The following is a 12,016-nucleotide window of genomic DNA, read 5'->3' as shown; positions in this document are numbered from 1 at the left end:
TATAAGGAGCCCTATTCTCTCCTTAGTTACTGTTTTGTCCTCAATCTATTTGTATAATCTCTTTGGATTCCCCTTAACCCTATTTTCCAAAGATATCTCATGTCCTTTTTTGCCCCTCCTGATTTCCCTCTTAAGTATACCCCTGCCTTTACACAGTCGGTTCTGATATAATGCAATACTTCCATTCTCGTGCAATCTCGCATGACAAGCAAATCACATAATAGCCATTTAAAGTAATGGGACCAGAAACACATTATAGCCAATACAGATAAGCAAAGTTTGTGTGCTGAAAATAAGTCTCTAAATTCTTCAATTGTGTTAAAGCCAATTCACATTGAAGAAACACGTGTTATAGCTGAACAGACTGTTTTCTAAGGAGCCACTCGATTTCTGTTGCCCATACCTGACATAGGCATCCTTCTTATACTTGACCAAAACCTTATTTCCTCTAGACATCCAGCATTCCCTACACCAACTAGTCTTGCCCATCACCCTAACAGAAACATACCATTATCTCATTTTTGAAGGCTTCCATTTTCCAGCTGTCCCTTTACCTGTGAGCATCCATCCCTAATCAACATTTGAAAGTTCTTGCCTAATACAGTAAAAAGTAGCCTTCCTCCAATTTAGAAGTTTAACTATTGGATTCAGTCTATCCTTTTTTATCACTTTTCAAAAAAAAACTAATAGTGTTATGCTCACTGGCCCCAAAATGCTCCCCCACTGACACCCCGTTCACCTGCCCTGCCTTATGTTCCAGAGTAAGTCAAGTTTTGCACCTTCTCTAGTAGGTATATCTACATATTGCATAAGAAAATTTTCTGTACGCACTGAACAAATTCCTCTCTATGCAACCCTTAACACTATGGCAGTCCTGGTCATCCCAGTCCTATGTTCCCAAACCATGCCCTGAGTTCATCTGCATTTCCTGTTATGCCTCTTCTATTAAAATAAATGCAGTTTAGTTTATCAGTCCTACCTTGTTCTCTGTTTTGTTCATGCCTGTTTTGGCTGTTTGACTTGCTCCTTTTATCAACTGTACCAGTATCAGACTGATCTGTTTCCTCACTATAAGCGGCCAGACAATCGCAGGCATATCCCCGCTAGTTTAAATCCTCCCAAACAGCTTGAGCTTGTGGGCGGCATGGTGGCACAGTGGTTAGCACTGCTGCCTCACAGCGCCAGAGACCCGAGTTCAATTCCAGCCTCAGGCGACTGACAGTGTGGAGTTTGCACGTTCTCCCCGTGTCTGCGTGGGTTTCCTCCAGGTGCTCCGGCTTCCTCCCACAGTCCAAAGATGTGCAGGTCAGGTGAATTGGCCATGCTAAATTGCCCGTAGTGTTAGGTAAGGGGTAAATGTATGGGTGGGTTGCGCTTCGGCGGGTCGGTGTGGACTTGTTGGGCCGAAGGGCCTGTTTCCACACTGTAAGTAATCTAATCAAATCTCTCCACCAATATATTCATCCCCTTTGAATTCAGGTGCAATCCATCCTTCTTATCCTGGTTACTTCTACCTGAGAAGAGATTTTAATGATCCAAAAATGTGAATCCTTCTCTTATGCACCAGTTCCTCAGCCACCCACTCATCTGTTCTATCCTCCTATGTCTACTGTCAGTAGCTGGTGGCATCAGGAGTAATCCAGATATTACTACCCTCGAGGGACCTACTTTTAAAATTCCTGCTGAACTTCATATTCTTTCCTCAGAATCTCATCTTTTTCTTTTCCTATGTCATTAGTTCCAATGTGTGCAGCAACTCCTGCTGCTCCCTCTTCCCTTTTCAGAATATTCTGCAAGGATATTGATCCTGGCTTCAGGGAGGCAATGTACCGTTCTGATGTCTTGCTGTCAGCTGGAGAAATGTTTGTCTGTGCCTCTGATTAGAGAGTCCCACATCACAATGGATCACTTGGAACCTGACATAACCCTTGTTACATTTGAGCCAGTCTCAGTACCAGAAACCTGGTTGTCAGTACCACTTTGCCCTGAGAGTCCCTCATCCCTACATTTTCCAAAGCAGCATACTTGTTTGTGATGGAGATAGCCACGGCTACCTTTTCTGGAGGGCATTTACCTGACTGTATCTCCCTCCCTGCAATTACCATTTATCACACCCCCTAGCTCCTGTAACCTCCTCTAACTGCCGCTCTAACCGATCCAAGTGATCGAGTAGGATGTCCTGGAAACTTCCTGCCAACATAATTATCAATAACATGGAAGCTCTTCCTAATCTCTCACATCCAACAAGAAGAGCACATAACTGTATTAAAGGCCAACTTTGCTCCTTGGAGCAGGAGAATCGACATTTCGGGCATAAGCCCTTCTTCAGGAATGCTGAAAAAGGGCTTATGCCTGAAACGTCAATTCTCCTGCTCCTCAGATGCTGCCTGGTCTGCTGTGTTTTTCTAGCACCACATTTTTCAACTCTGGTCTCCAGCATCTGCAGTCCTCACTTTCTCCTAGTCCATCTTTGCTCCTTCACAATCTACAGACCACGAAAATAGCACAGTCTTACTGCTCTAAAAACACTGCTACAGGCTATCTTGGTACCTATGTTTTTTTTTAAAGGTTTAATCAAGAGACCAAATCTCAATAATATATAATCAAAAAAGAACCCATTCTAATCAGTATTGTCGATTTAGAAAAACAAGTAATGTTTCACTTTAAAACTAGCCACTTAACTGCTTCCCTGCTGTGAACTCCCTCACACAGGTTTTTTTCCAGGGTTGGCTGTGAATTTTGCTTTGTTTATTTTTCTTAGAATGAACTCCAATTTCCAGAGACACTTGAAACTAAACAGCAAAGGCAGCAGCTGTGTAGATTCATTGCTGTGTCAGAAAGCAGTGTAAGGTTTCTTTCTCCATTTGAATCACTTTCCTTGTGGTCACTACCTTTGTCTCTCTTCAATCTTATTAAAGTATCGTTTTGATCTGTTCTTCCCTTAGTTCCACAACAATGTAATGGCTTATAGAACATTAATTACTGCTCTTAGAATTCAGGGAAATCAGCTCCAACACTGAAATACCTCAAAAATGGAGCTGCTTGACGGTTGTTGAAAGTGCACCCATCAAGGCATGTGAAAAGTTTTCCATCACAATCTTTACCAGAGCCTTTGCTGATAATGGGACTGTCTTTGGTAATTAGGAGGTAGTTGCTTGCTCCAAGGCTGTTGGGATCAGACTTGCTGTTACTGCCACACTATGTATATGGCTGGTCAGTGATAACACTGAGGCTGCTGATAATGGGGAATTCAGTAGTAAGTAATGCTGCTCGCAAGACACTGTTTTGGACAAATTCAGCAAATTCAGAACGTAATTGGATAAGATAAGCTTAAATTGAGATTGCACTCAATTTTGGTCACTTAACTTGGCTGTCAGCTTGCACTATGAAGTCCATTTACAAAGTTAATAATCTTAACATTTCTTCTATACTGGTAACATACGATGAAGCATATCTTGAAAACTCTCTTTTAATATATTAAACTAACAAAGCCTCTGACGCTTGGTAAATTTTGAGATTGTTTAGTTGACAAGGACTGGAACTTTATACTGCATAATATCACATGTTGCAAGGGTTACATTCCCACACAACTTTGTAAATGACTGATGTGATTTATAATGGGTGTTAATAGGATACATTTTAATCATCCAAAATTTTGATTTGTACAGTCATAGTCATAGAGATGTACAGCATGGAAACAGACCCTTCGGTCCAACTCTTCCATGACGACCAGATATCCCAACCCAAACTAGTCCCACCTGCCAGCACCCGGCCCATATCCCTGCAGTACACATTGAAAGAAAGTTTCTATTAAATTTTATGTTTTTTATTGCGCAACAAGATGTTATATTGGAGGAATAGTATGATAAAGTAAAAGAGTTATAAAATTTGTCACATTATCCCTAATGGTTCTCCATGTAGTAATGATGTGGGCCCACATGAAACATACCACTTATAAAATGTGCAGTGTGCACTTTGCATCAGAAATAGTTTTGTATTAACATCAGTTTTATTTTTTGAGTTGCTTTTTCATTTTTTTTGACGTCTGCAAGTATGTATTTTCCTCAAATCACCAGGCGAGTAAACTTTAGATATGTAATGGGTGAAATGGTGTATGGAATTTTTTGTGTGCGTAAGCTAATTTGTGAAAGGCGAAGATGAGAATGGCAGCGCTTTTTGCTGTTACTCATTACTGCTAAAATGTTCATTTATGTGTCTTCAAGGCTTAAAAGCTTTACTTAACATTGAATTAGTTAATTCATCATCACTTGCAGAGCTGCAAACATTGAGGCCATTATTTTAAGTTATTGGAGAATTCCTTCACTTTTAGTTTTTTTTGTAGTGTGTGACAGGAAATGTGATATAGTGGTATATTTTATCTTTGGAACCACTGTTGTATTAGAAATCCAATCCACTGGACTATATTTTCTGAGTTCAACTAATACTTTTCTTCTCTTTATTTTTAGGCCCAAAGACATATAGCTTTGGCACAACCTCCTCTAATGAATTGAATACTGCTGGAAATTTGGATAGATCCATTCCTAAGGTGATCATGTGCATATTTTTAACTTTTGAATTATTATTCTATCTTTCACAGAATATAAGCAGTATTGGCTAGACCATTTATTATCCATTTCTAATTTCTTGCAGAAGAAGGTGGCAAGTTACTTTCTTGAGCTACTACTCTCCTTGGGGTGTGGGGATATCTACAGTGATGTTGGGAATAAAGTTCCAGGATTTTATTTTGGCACTAATGCTAGATGGCCAATTTCTTAGAATCCCTACAAAGTGGAAACAGGCCCTTCGGCTCAGCAAGTCCACACCGACCGTCCGAAGAGTAATCCACCCAGACCCATTCCTCTCCCCTATTACTCTACATTTACCCTTGACTAATGCACCTAACCTGCACATACCTGAACACAATTGGCAATTTAGCATGGCCAATTCACCTAACCTGCACATCTTTGAATTGTGGGACACTGGGAGAATGTGCAAGCTCCACGCAGACATTTGCCCAAGGCTGGAATCGAACCTAGGTCTCTAGCACTGCTGTCTCACAGCACCAACCACTGAGCCACCGTATTGCCCCAGAGTCATTGAGTCATACAGCATGGAAACAAGTGTAGTCTTCAAGATGATAGGCAACTTGCTGAGGTGGTGATATTCCCATGTCTCTGCTGCTCTTGTTCTTAATGGCTTTAAAAAATGCTGTCATATGAGCTTTGGTGAGTTACTGCAGTGCATTGTGTACATGGTGCACACCTGTGCTACTGTGCATTGGTGGTGGAGGGAATGATTGGTGAAGACGGTGGATAGGGTGCCAATCAAATTGGATGTTTTGTCCTGGGTGGTATTGAGCTTGTTGAGCATTGTTGGAGCTGCACTCATCTCAGCAAGTGGAGAGTATATGATCACACTCATTGTGGATATTTCTTGTTGATGGTTGTTTTAAAAAATTCTCAAGGTCAGGTTCGTAGGAGAGTAGTCTGACACAGAACAAACGACCAAGAGGCGAGTCTGCTAGAATATGCTTCAGCATTTTATTCCCCGCAGCGTCGCCACAACGGGTCTGGCTTATACTCACTCTACATGTTACCGGAACTGGGAGCCGTCAGTTCTCGTAGAGCGGTTGCCAACAACCCACGCTCGGCGGTTAAACGTAACCCCGGAGCAGACTCACCGAACTGGAGACTTTTCCAGCTGATATACTCTTTTCCAGATATAAACATTCATGTGAACAGCAGAGCAAGGCTAAAAAACACATTCCATTCTGGTTACATACAGATAAGAAGATTCACACGGGGAGGTGTGTAATAAGATTCACACGGGACTAAGCAACACCTCCATTCCGGTTAGATTCACACATGTATTGGGACATAATTTTTAACCGTTTACACCACAGTGGTAGATAAGCACTGGTAGGGAGACTGGAGCCAAGTTGCTTGCTCAAGAATTCCTAGTAGGTGAGCTGCTCTTATGCTCATCACCTGTCTATTGGGTCTTCATCAAAAAGTTAAATGTGATTCACCTTTCATAAACATGTGATGGCTTTCCTTAAAAATCCACAATTATCCAAATGACTGCTAATTGTAGAAAGGATAATCCAGGACCAAATGTTAAATTACTGGTTCGTTGCTAGATTTGTTTTTGCACACATTTTGGAACAAATATTTACAATTTTCTGGCGTAATCCTTGAGTGTAAGGAGCACCAGAAAATTATGGCCACAACCGTATTTTGCACCGTGACCTACCTCAGGCTCTTCCAATGCCTCATGATTTATCAACTGTTTAGGCTGACAACCTTTTACCTAATAATTTTGCATTTCAGTTTACCTACAATAGTTCCATTCTCGTCCCACTGAAATTTGCCCTCCTTCACTTCAGTGTTTTTAGCTTGTTCCTTGTCCTTTAGAGAGCTAATGTAAATCTTATGAGAACACAAACATTTTGGCAATAGCATTATGATAATTGACGTGTTTGTCCCTCAGAACATGCTCCACTAATAATTCTCCTTTCTCGATAGGCTGAAAACTTAGAGTCAAGAAAATTCATATGAACACGTTTCTGAAACTCATCACTTTCTGCTCTTTGTTAATGGTATTGTACAATTCTTGGTCTATAGATTATATCCAACAGTATAACCTTTCCTCTTTTTCTTAGCTCTAACCAAATAGATTCTGTTCCTGACCCATCAAAAACATCCTTTCCAGCACCATAGTATTTTCCTCAGTCAGTATCGCTATACTTCTTTCTTGCTTTTCTTACCTGCTTTTAACAGTATTCCAGATGTAGCCTCACCAGCACCCTATAGAGCTGCAACATAACCGCCATATTTTTATACTCCATTCCTCTTGCAATGAAGGACAATATTCCATTTGTTGTCTTAATTACCTGCTGCACCTGCAAATAACCTTTTGTGATTCATGCACAAGGACACCCAGGTCCTTCTACAGAGCAGCATGCTGCACTTTTTCATCATTTAAATAATAGTTTATTTTGCTGTTATTCCTATCAGAATGGATGACTTCATGTTTACCAACATTGTACTCCATCTATCAGTTCCTTGCCCATTCACTTGACCTGTTCATATCCCTTTGCAGACTTTGCTTGTCCTCTGCACACTTTTCTCTACCTCTCCGCTTAGTGTTATCTGTGATCTTTGCCACAATGATGGCCTGGGGTTGAAGTGTTCAGAGGCGGAAAATGAGGCGTTCTTCGTCCAGGCTTCGGGTGGTGAAGGGGGAGGTGTGGGCGGAGGTTTTGCAATTCCTGTGGTGGCAGGGGAAGGTACCAGAAGGGGAGGGTGGGTTGTTGGGGGTGTGGACCTGACCAGGCAGTCACGGAGCGAACAGTCTTTGCGGAAAGGGGTTGGGAGGGAAATATATCCCTGGTGGTGGAGTCCGTTGGAGATGGAGGAAATGTCGGCGGATGATGCAGTTTCTGTGGAGGTTGGTGGGGTGGAAGGTGAGGACCAGGTGGTTCTGTCCTTGTTGAGGTTGGAGGGGTGAGTTTGTGGGAGGAGGTGCAGGACGTGGATGAGATGCATTGGAGGGCTTCTCCTTCTTCTTCGAATCCTCCCACTTTCTCCAGACAAAAGGGGTAGCCATGGGCACCCGCATGGGCCCCAGCTATGCCTGACTCTTTGTTGGCTTTGTAAAACAGTCCATCTTCCGTAATTACACCGGCACCACTCCCCACCTCTTCCTCCGTTACATTGATGACTGCATCAGCGTCACCTCATGCTCACATCAGGAGGTTGAGCAGTTCATCAACTTCGCCAACACATTCCACCCCTACCTTATGCTCACCTGGACCATCTCTGACACCTCCCTCCCCTTCCTGGACCTCTCCATCTCCATTAATGACGACCGACTTAAAGCTGACATTTTTTACAAACCCACCGACTCCCACAGCTACCTGGATTACACCTCTTCCCACCCTACCTCCTGCAAAAATGCTATACCGTATTCCCAATTCCTCCGTCTCTGCCGTATCTACTATCAGGAGGACTGGTTACACCACAGGACACACCAGATGGCCTCCTCCTTTAAAGACCATAATTTCCCTACCCACGTGGTTGAAGATGCCCTCCAACACATCTCATCCACGTCCTGCACCTCCGCCCTCAAACCCCACCTCTCCATACGCAACAAGGACAGAACCCCCGGTCCTCACCTTCCACCCTCCGAACCTCCGCATAAACCGCACCATCCGCTGACACTTCCACCACCTCCAAATGGACTCCTCCACCAGGGATATATTTCCCTCCCCACCCCTTCCGCTTTCCGCAAAGACCGTTCCCTCTGTGACTACCTGGTCAGGTCCACACCCTCCCCTCCTGACACCTTCTCCTGCCACCGCAGGAATTGCAAAACCTGCGCCCACACCTCTCTCCTCATCTCCATCCAAGGCCCCAAAGGAGCTTTCCACATCCCTCAAAGTTTCACCTGCACATCCACCGATGTCATTTATTATATCCGTTGCTCCCGATGCGGTCTTCTGTACATTGGGGAGACTGGATGCCTTCTCGCAGAGCGTTTTAGGGAACATCTCTGGGATGCCCGCACCAATCAACCCCACTGTCACGTGGCCGAATGTTTCAACTCCCCCGTCCCACTCTGCTGAGGACGTGCAGGTCCTGGGCCTCCTCCACTGCTGCTCCCTCACAACCCAACGCCTGAAGGAAGAACACCTCATCTTCCGCCTCGGAACACTTCAACCCCAGGCCATCAATGTGGACTTCACCAGTTTCCTCATTTCCCCTCCTCCCACCTTACCCTAGTTCCAACCTGCCAGCTGAGCACTATCCTCGTGACCTGTCCTACCTGCCAACCTTCCTTCCCACCTATCCACTCCACCATCCTCTCCGACCTATCACCTTCATCTCCATCTCCATACACCTATTGCACTCTTGGCTACCTTCTCTCCAGCCCCACCACCTCCCATTCATCTCTCCAGCCCGGAGGCACCCTGCTTCATTCCTGATGAAGAGCTTTTGCCTGAAACGTCGATTTTCCTGCTGCTCGGATGCTGCCTGACCTGCTGTGCTTTTCTAGCACCACTCTAATCTAGACTCTGATCTCCAGCATCTGCAGTCCTCACTTTCGCCTATTTTGAAACACTCACAACAGTGCCTTTTTCATGTCTTTATGTCATCTGTCAACGTTTTGGACTCTGTAGCATCACCACAGACCAAGCGCCAGGGTGGTACAGGTGTTATACGAGGCTCGGGTATTGGTGGTCCTCCATCAGTCTGGGGTCTGACTGATCGTGGTGTAGGTGGATCGGCGCCCCCGATTTTTATTTTTATTTTTATTTCTATTTCATTTTTTTAATCCTAGTCTCCGGCCAGAGCCGGTTAGCAGTAGTTTGCTCACTTATCACTGAAGAGTTGTAATACTTCGAGTGTCAGTGAAAATGTGAGTCTTGATGTCTTTTGGGCGAAGGTTTCGAATCTTTCTATGCTGAGATATTTCATGAGGCTGTTATTCAGGCCCAGCCACTTGCCTCGTGCGCCCATCATGAAGCCCAAGTACTTGGGTTCCGAGCCCCCTGTCATTCCGTTATCTTGGTGTTAAGGTGTTTATATTTCTCACATTTCTCAGGCCATGCCATTTCCAGAGTTTTGCTGTCATTCTTGTACCGCACATTGACATCCACTACCGCGATCTTTCGATCTTTCTTGAATATGAGATTGGGTTTCCGTAGTGAGCCACCTTTTGCAAACAACCTGGGCTCAATGTACAGTGTCTAGCCCTACTTACTGATGTGCTTTTGCAGCTGTTCAGCTATCTTATTATTGCATTTTATCCAAGCATTTTTGATAAATGGGCAGCATCCTGAAATGTGTGAGATGGTCCTGACTCCCATTTCACAGCTTCGGCAAATTTTGTTTCTATTTGGTCTTCCCCTTGATAGGGTGGCTCTTTTCGAGTATAGATTACACCGCAAGAGCAAACTGTTTATAAACAGAGGATTTCTGATGAATTGCTGATTTCAGCCATGAGTTAGAGATTTTGTCATCTCTGAAATACTGGATGCCTGCCGCTTGGCATTCCAGCTTTTGCCACTTTCCAAATTCCCATTCTCTCCATTCTGCATACCTGTTGGGTGGTTTCTGTCGCTTGACATCTGTCTCCTGGAGTGCTGGCATGATGGCCATTTTGGTGGCTAGGTAGGAAACCTTCAGTTTCTTTAGGGACTTTCGCGCAGTCCTGCAATGGTGTCTGTGTTGCATTGTCCTTTTTTACTGAAAGGAGGCCTGAATTATCACATCACTGGACGTCTCAAGTGCCTTACGTTTGCAGACAATTGCGGATGGAATTTGCATCTCAAGTTTTGGTTCTCCAAGACCGCCGTTCCTATGCTGGCATACAGGACTCCATCAGTGGTATGAGGTGGAAGGTGGAGGAATTCTTTTGTGGCATTATGGATGATCTGGTCCAGTTTTATAAGTGTACACTGAGATGCTTCGGATAGGGTCAGATGGAAATACAGTCTGGGGATGACGTGCATTTTAAGGATTTCCAGCCGTTGCCTTGGTCGGAGAGATGCTGCCTTTATTCTTTTAACCCAGGTCTTAAGCTTCTCCTCCGATTCTCCTTCTGACACACCTGCCCACGGATTGATACGGGCACCCAGATACTACTACTTGACATCTGGTGGTATATCGGCTATGGATTCATTTCGCGGTTTCGTGTTATCGAAGTGGTTGTATAAGAAGGTCTTCCTCTTAAACATACAGTGGAAGCCCTTCGTCCTCAAGATGTTAATACTGAGACCCGTATGGTCACAGTATGACTGAAGCAGCTTCAGATTCCTCGACGTTTCGGTGTGGGAGTCCATCAGAAGGGCTATGTCATCCGCGAAGGCCAAAGTCAAACAGTTGACTCTTCTGCCGTCCAGGGGCATGACGACCCCTGAGTTGGCCTCCAGGGTGCATACCAGAGGATCCAGAGCGATGTTAAATAATATTGCTTTACGCCCCTCTCAATGTTTATTGGGGTGGTACATTTACCGCTCCCTTCCACCACGGTTTTGTTGCTAGTGTGGAGATCTTTGATCAGACCTGCAAAGACTTTGGGAAGTTGTGCTCTTTGTAAAGTTTTCAGTAGTAGCTTGTGCCCAACCGAGTAGACCGCATTCACCAGATCAACAAGACAACTGTGAGGTCCTTGCAGTTAAGCTTTGCTCCCTTAATGATGTTTTCGAGAATGACAATGTTTTCATTGCATCCGGGAGTGGCTGCTAAGAATCCCCCTTGCGTGTTGTTAATTTAGACTGTTTCACTGAGGTGTTTTGCCATTAATTTCATGAACAGTTGTAGCAGAACTGGACCAACAGTTATCGGCTGCCAGTTGTCAATGTTTTTCAGGAGGTCTTTAACCTCGCATTTAGGAATCAAGACCGTCCGACTCTTTTTCAGTGATTCGAGTATTCTGCTTGATTTGAGCCATAGGGAGAAGAGGCGGGGTAGATGAGTTTCCTCCTCCTCATGGATTGATTGTATGTCACTCAGTTTCAGGCCGTCTGGTCCCGTGGCACTGTGCTCGTCTATCCCCTTGATGGCTGTCTCCACCTCTTCTACCTCTATGGGTTTCATCAAGGATCGGTCATCTACATTCCCGGTGTATGGGGCATACTTACAGATATTTGATTTCTGGTTTGGTATTGACAGTTTCTCTCAGAAATATGCCTCCAGTTCCTCTTTTGAGAGGACAAGCGGATGAGTCGGCGCCCCCATGATCTCGCGAGCTAGCTGGCACCGTTTGATTTTGTAGAGCTCCTGTGTCGCTCTAAACAGCACTCTACCTGCTGCCCATCTTTTCTTTGCCCCGGTATTGTTACCAGTCTTTTTGTATTTTTTAGCCTGGTCTTTTTGAGGCTTCTTTCATATTTTCTGTCTCTCCCTATTATTCATTAGTTGATCGGTAATACTTTCCATCAGTCCTACCCTTGGGGCAAGAGGGTCCGGGTCGTTCCTTGCGCTCAAGAGCTCCTCAGCTTGTGTTAACT

General features: G+C 44.3%; 1 protein-coding gene across 1 annotated transcript in view; it reads left to right on the top strand.

Moving 5' to 3' along the window:
• The window catches only part of dhx29 (DEAH (Asp-Glu-Ala-His) box polypeptide 29), a 123,184-nt gene that overhangs the window by 11,093 nt on the left and 100,075 nt on the right, over positions 1–12,016 (top strand). Inside the window, exon 2 of the mRNA XM_043688629.1 lies at positions 4,467–4,546. Coding sequence (XP_043544564.1) covers positions 4,467–4,546 — 80 coding nt within the window. The remainder of the gene's footprint in view (positions 1–4,466; positions 4,547–12,016) is intronic.

The sequence above is a fragment of the Chiloscyllium plagiosum genome, chromosome 1 (genome assembly GCF_004010195.1).
Source record: "Chiloscyllium plagiosum isolate BGI_BamShark_2017 chromosome 1, ASM401019v2, whole genome shotgun sequence".
In the NCBI taxonomy this organism is placed as follows: domain Eukaryota; kingdom Metazoa; phylum Chordata; class Chondrichthyes; order Orectolobiformes; family Hemiscylliidae; genus Chiloscyllium; species Chiloscyllium plagiosum.
This window is presented reverse-complemented; position numbering and strand designations above follow the sequence as displayed.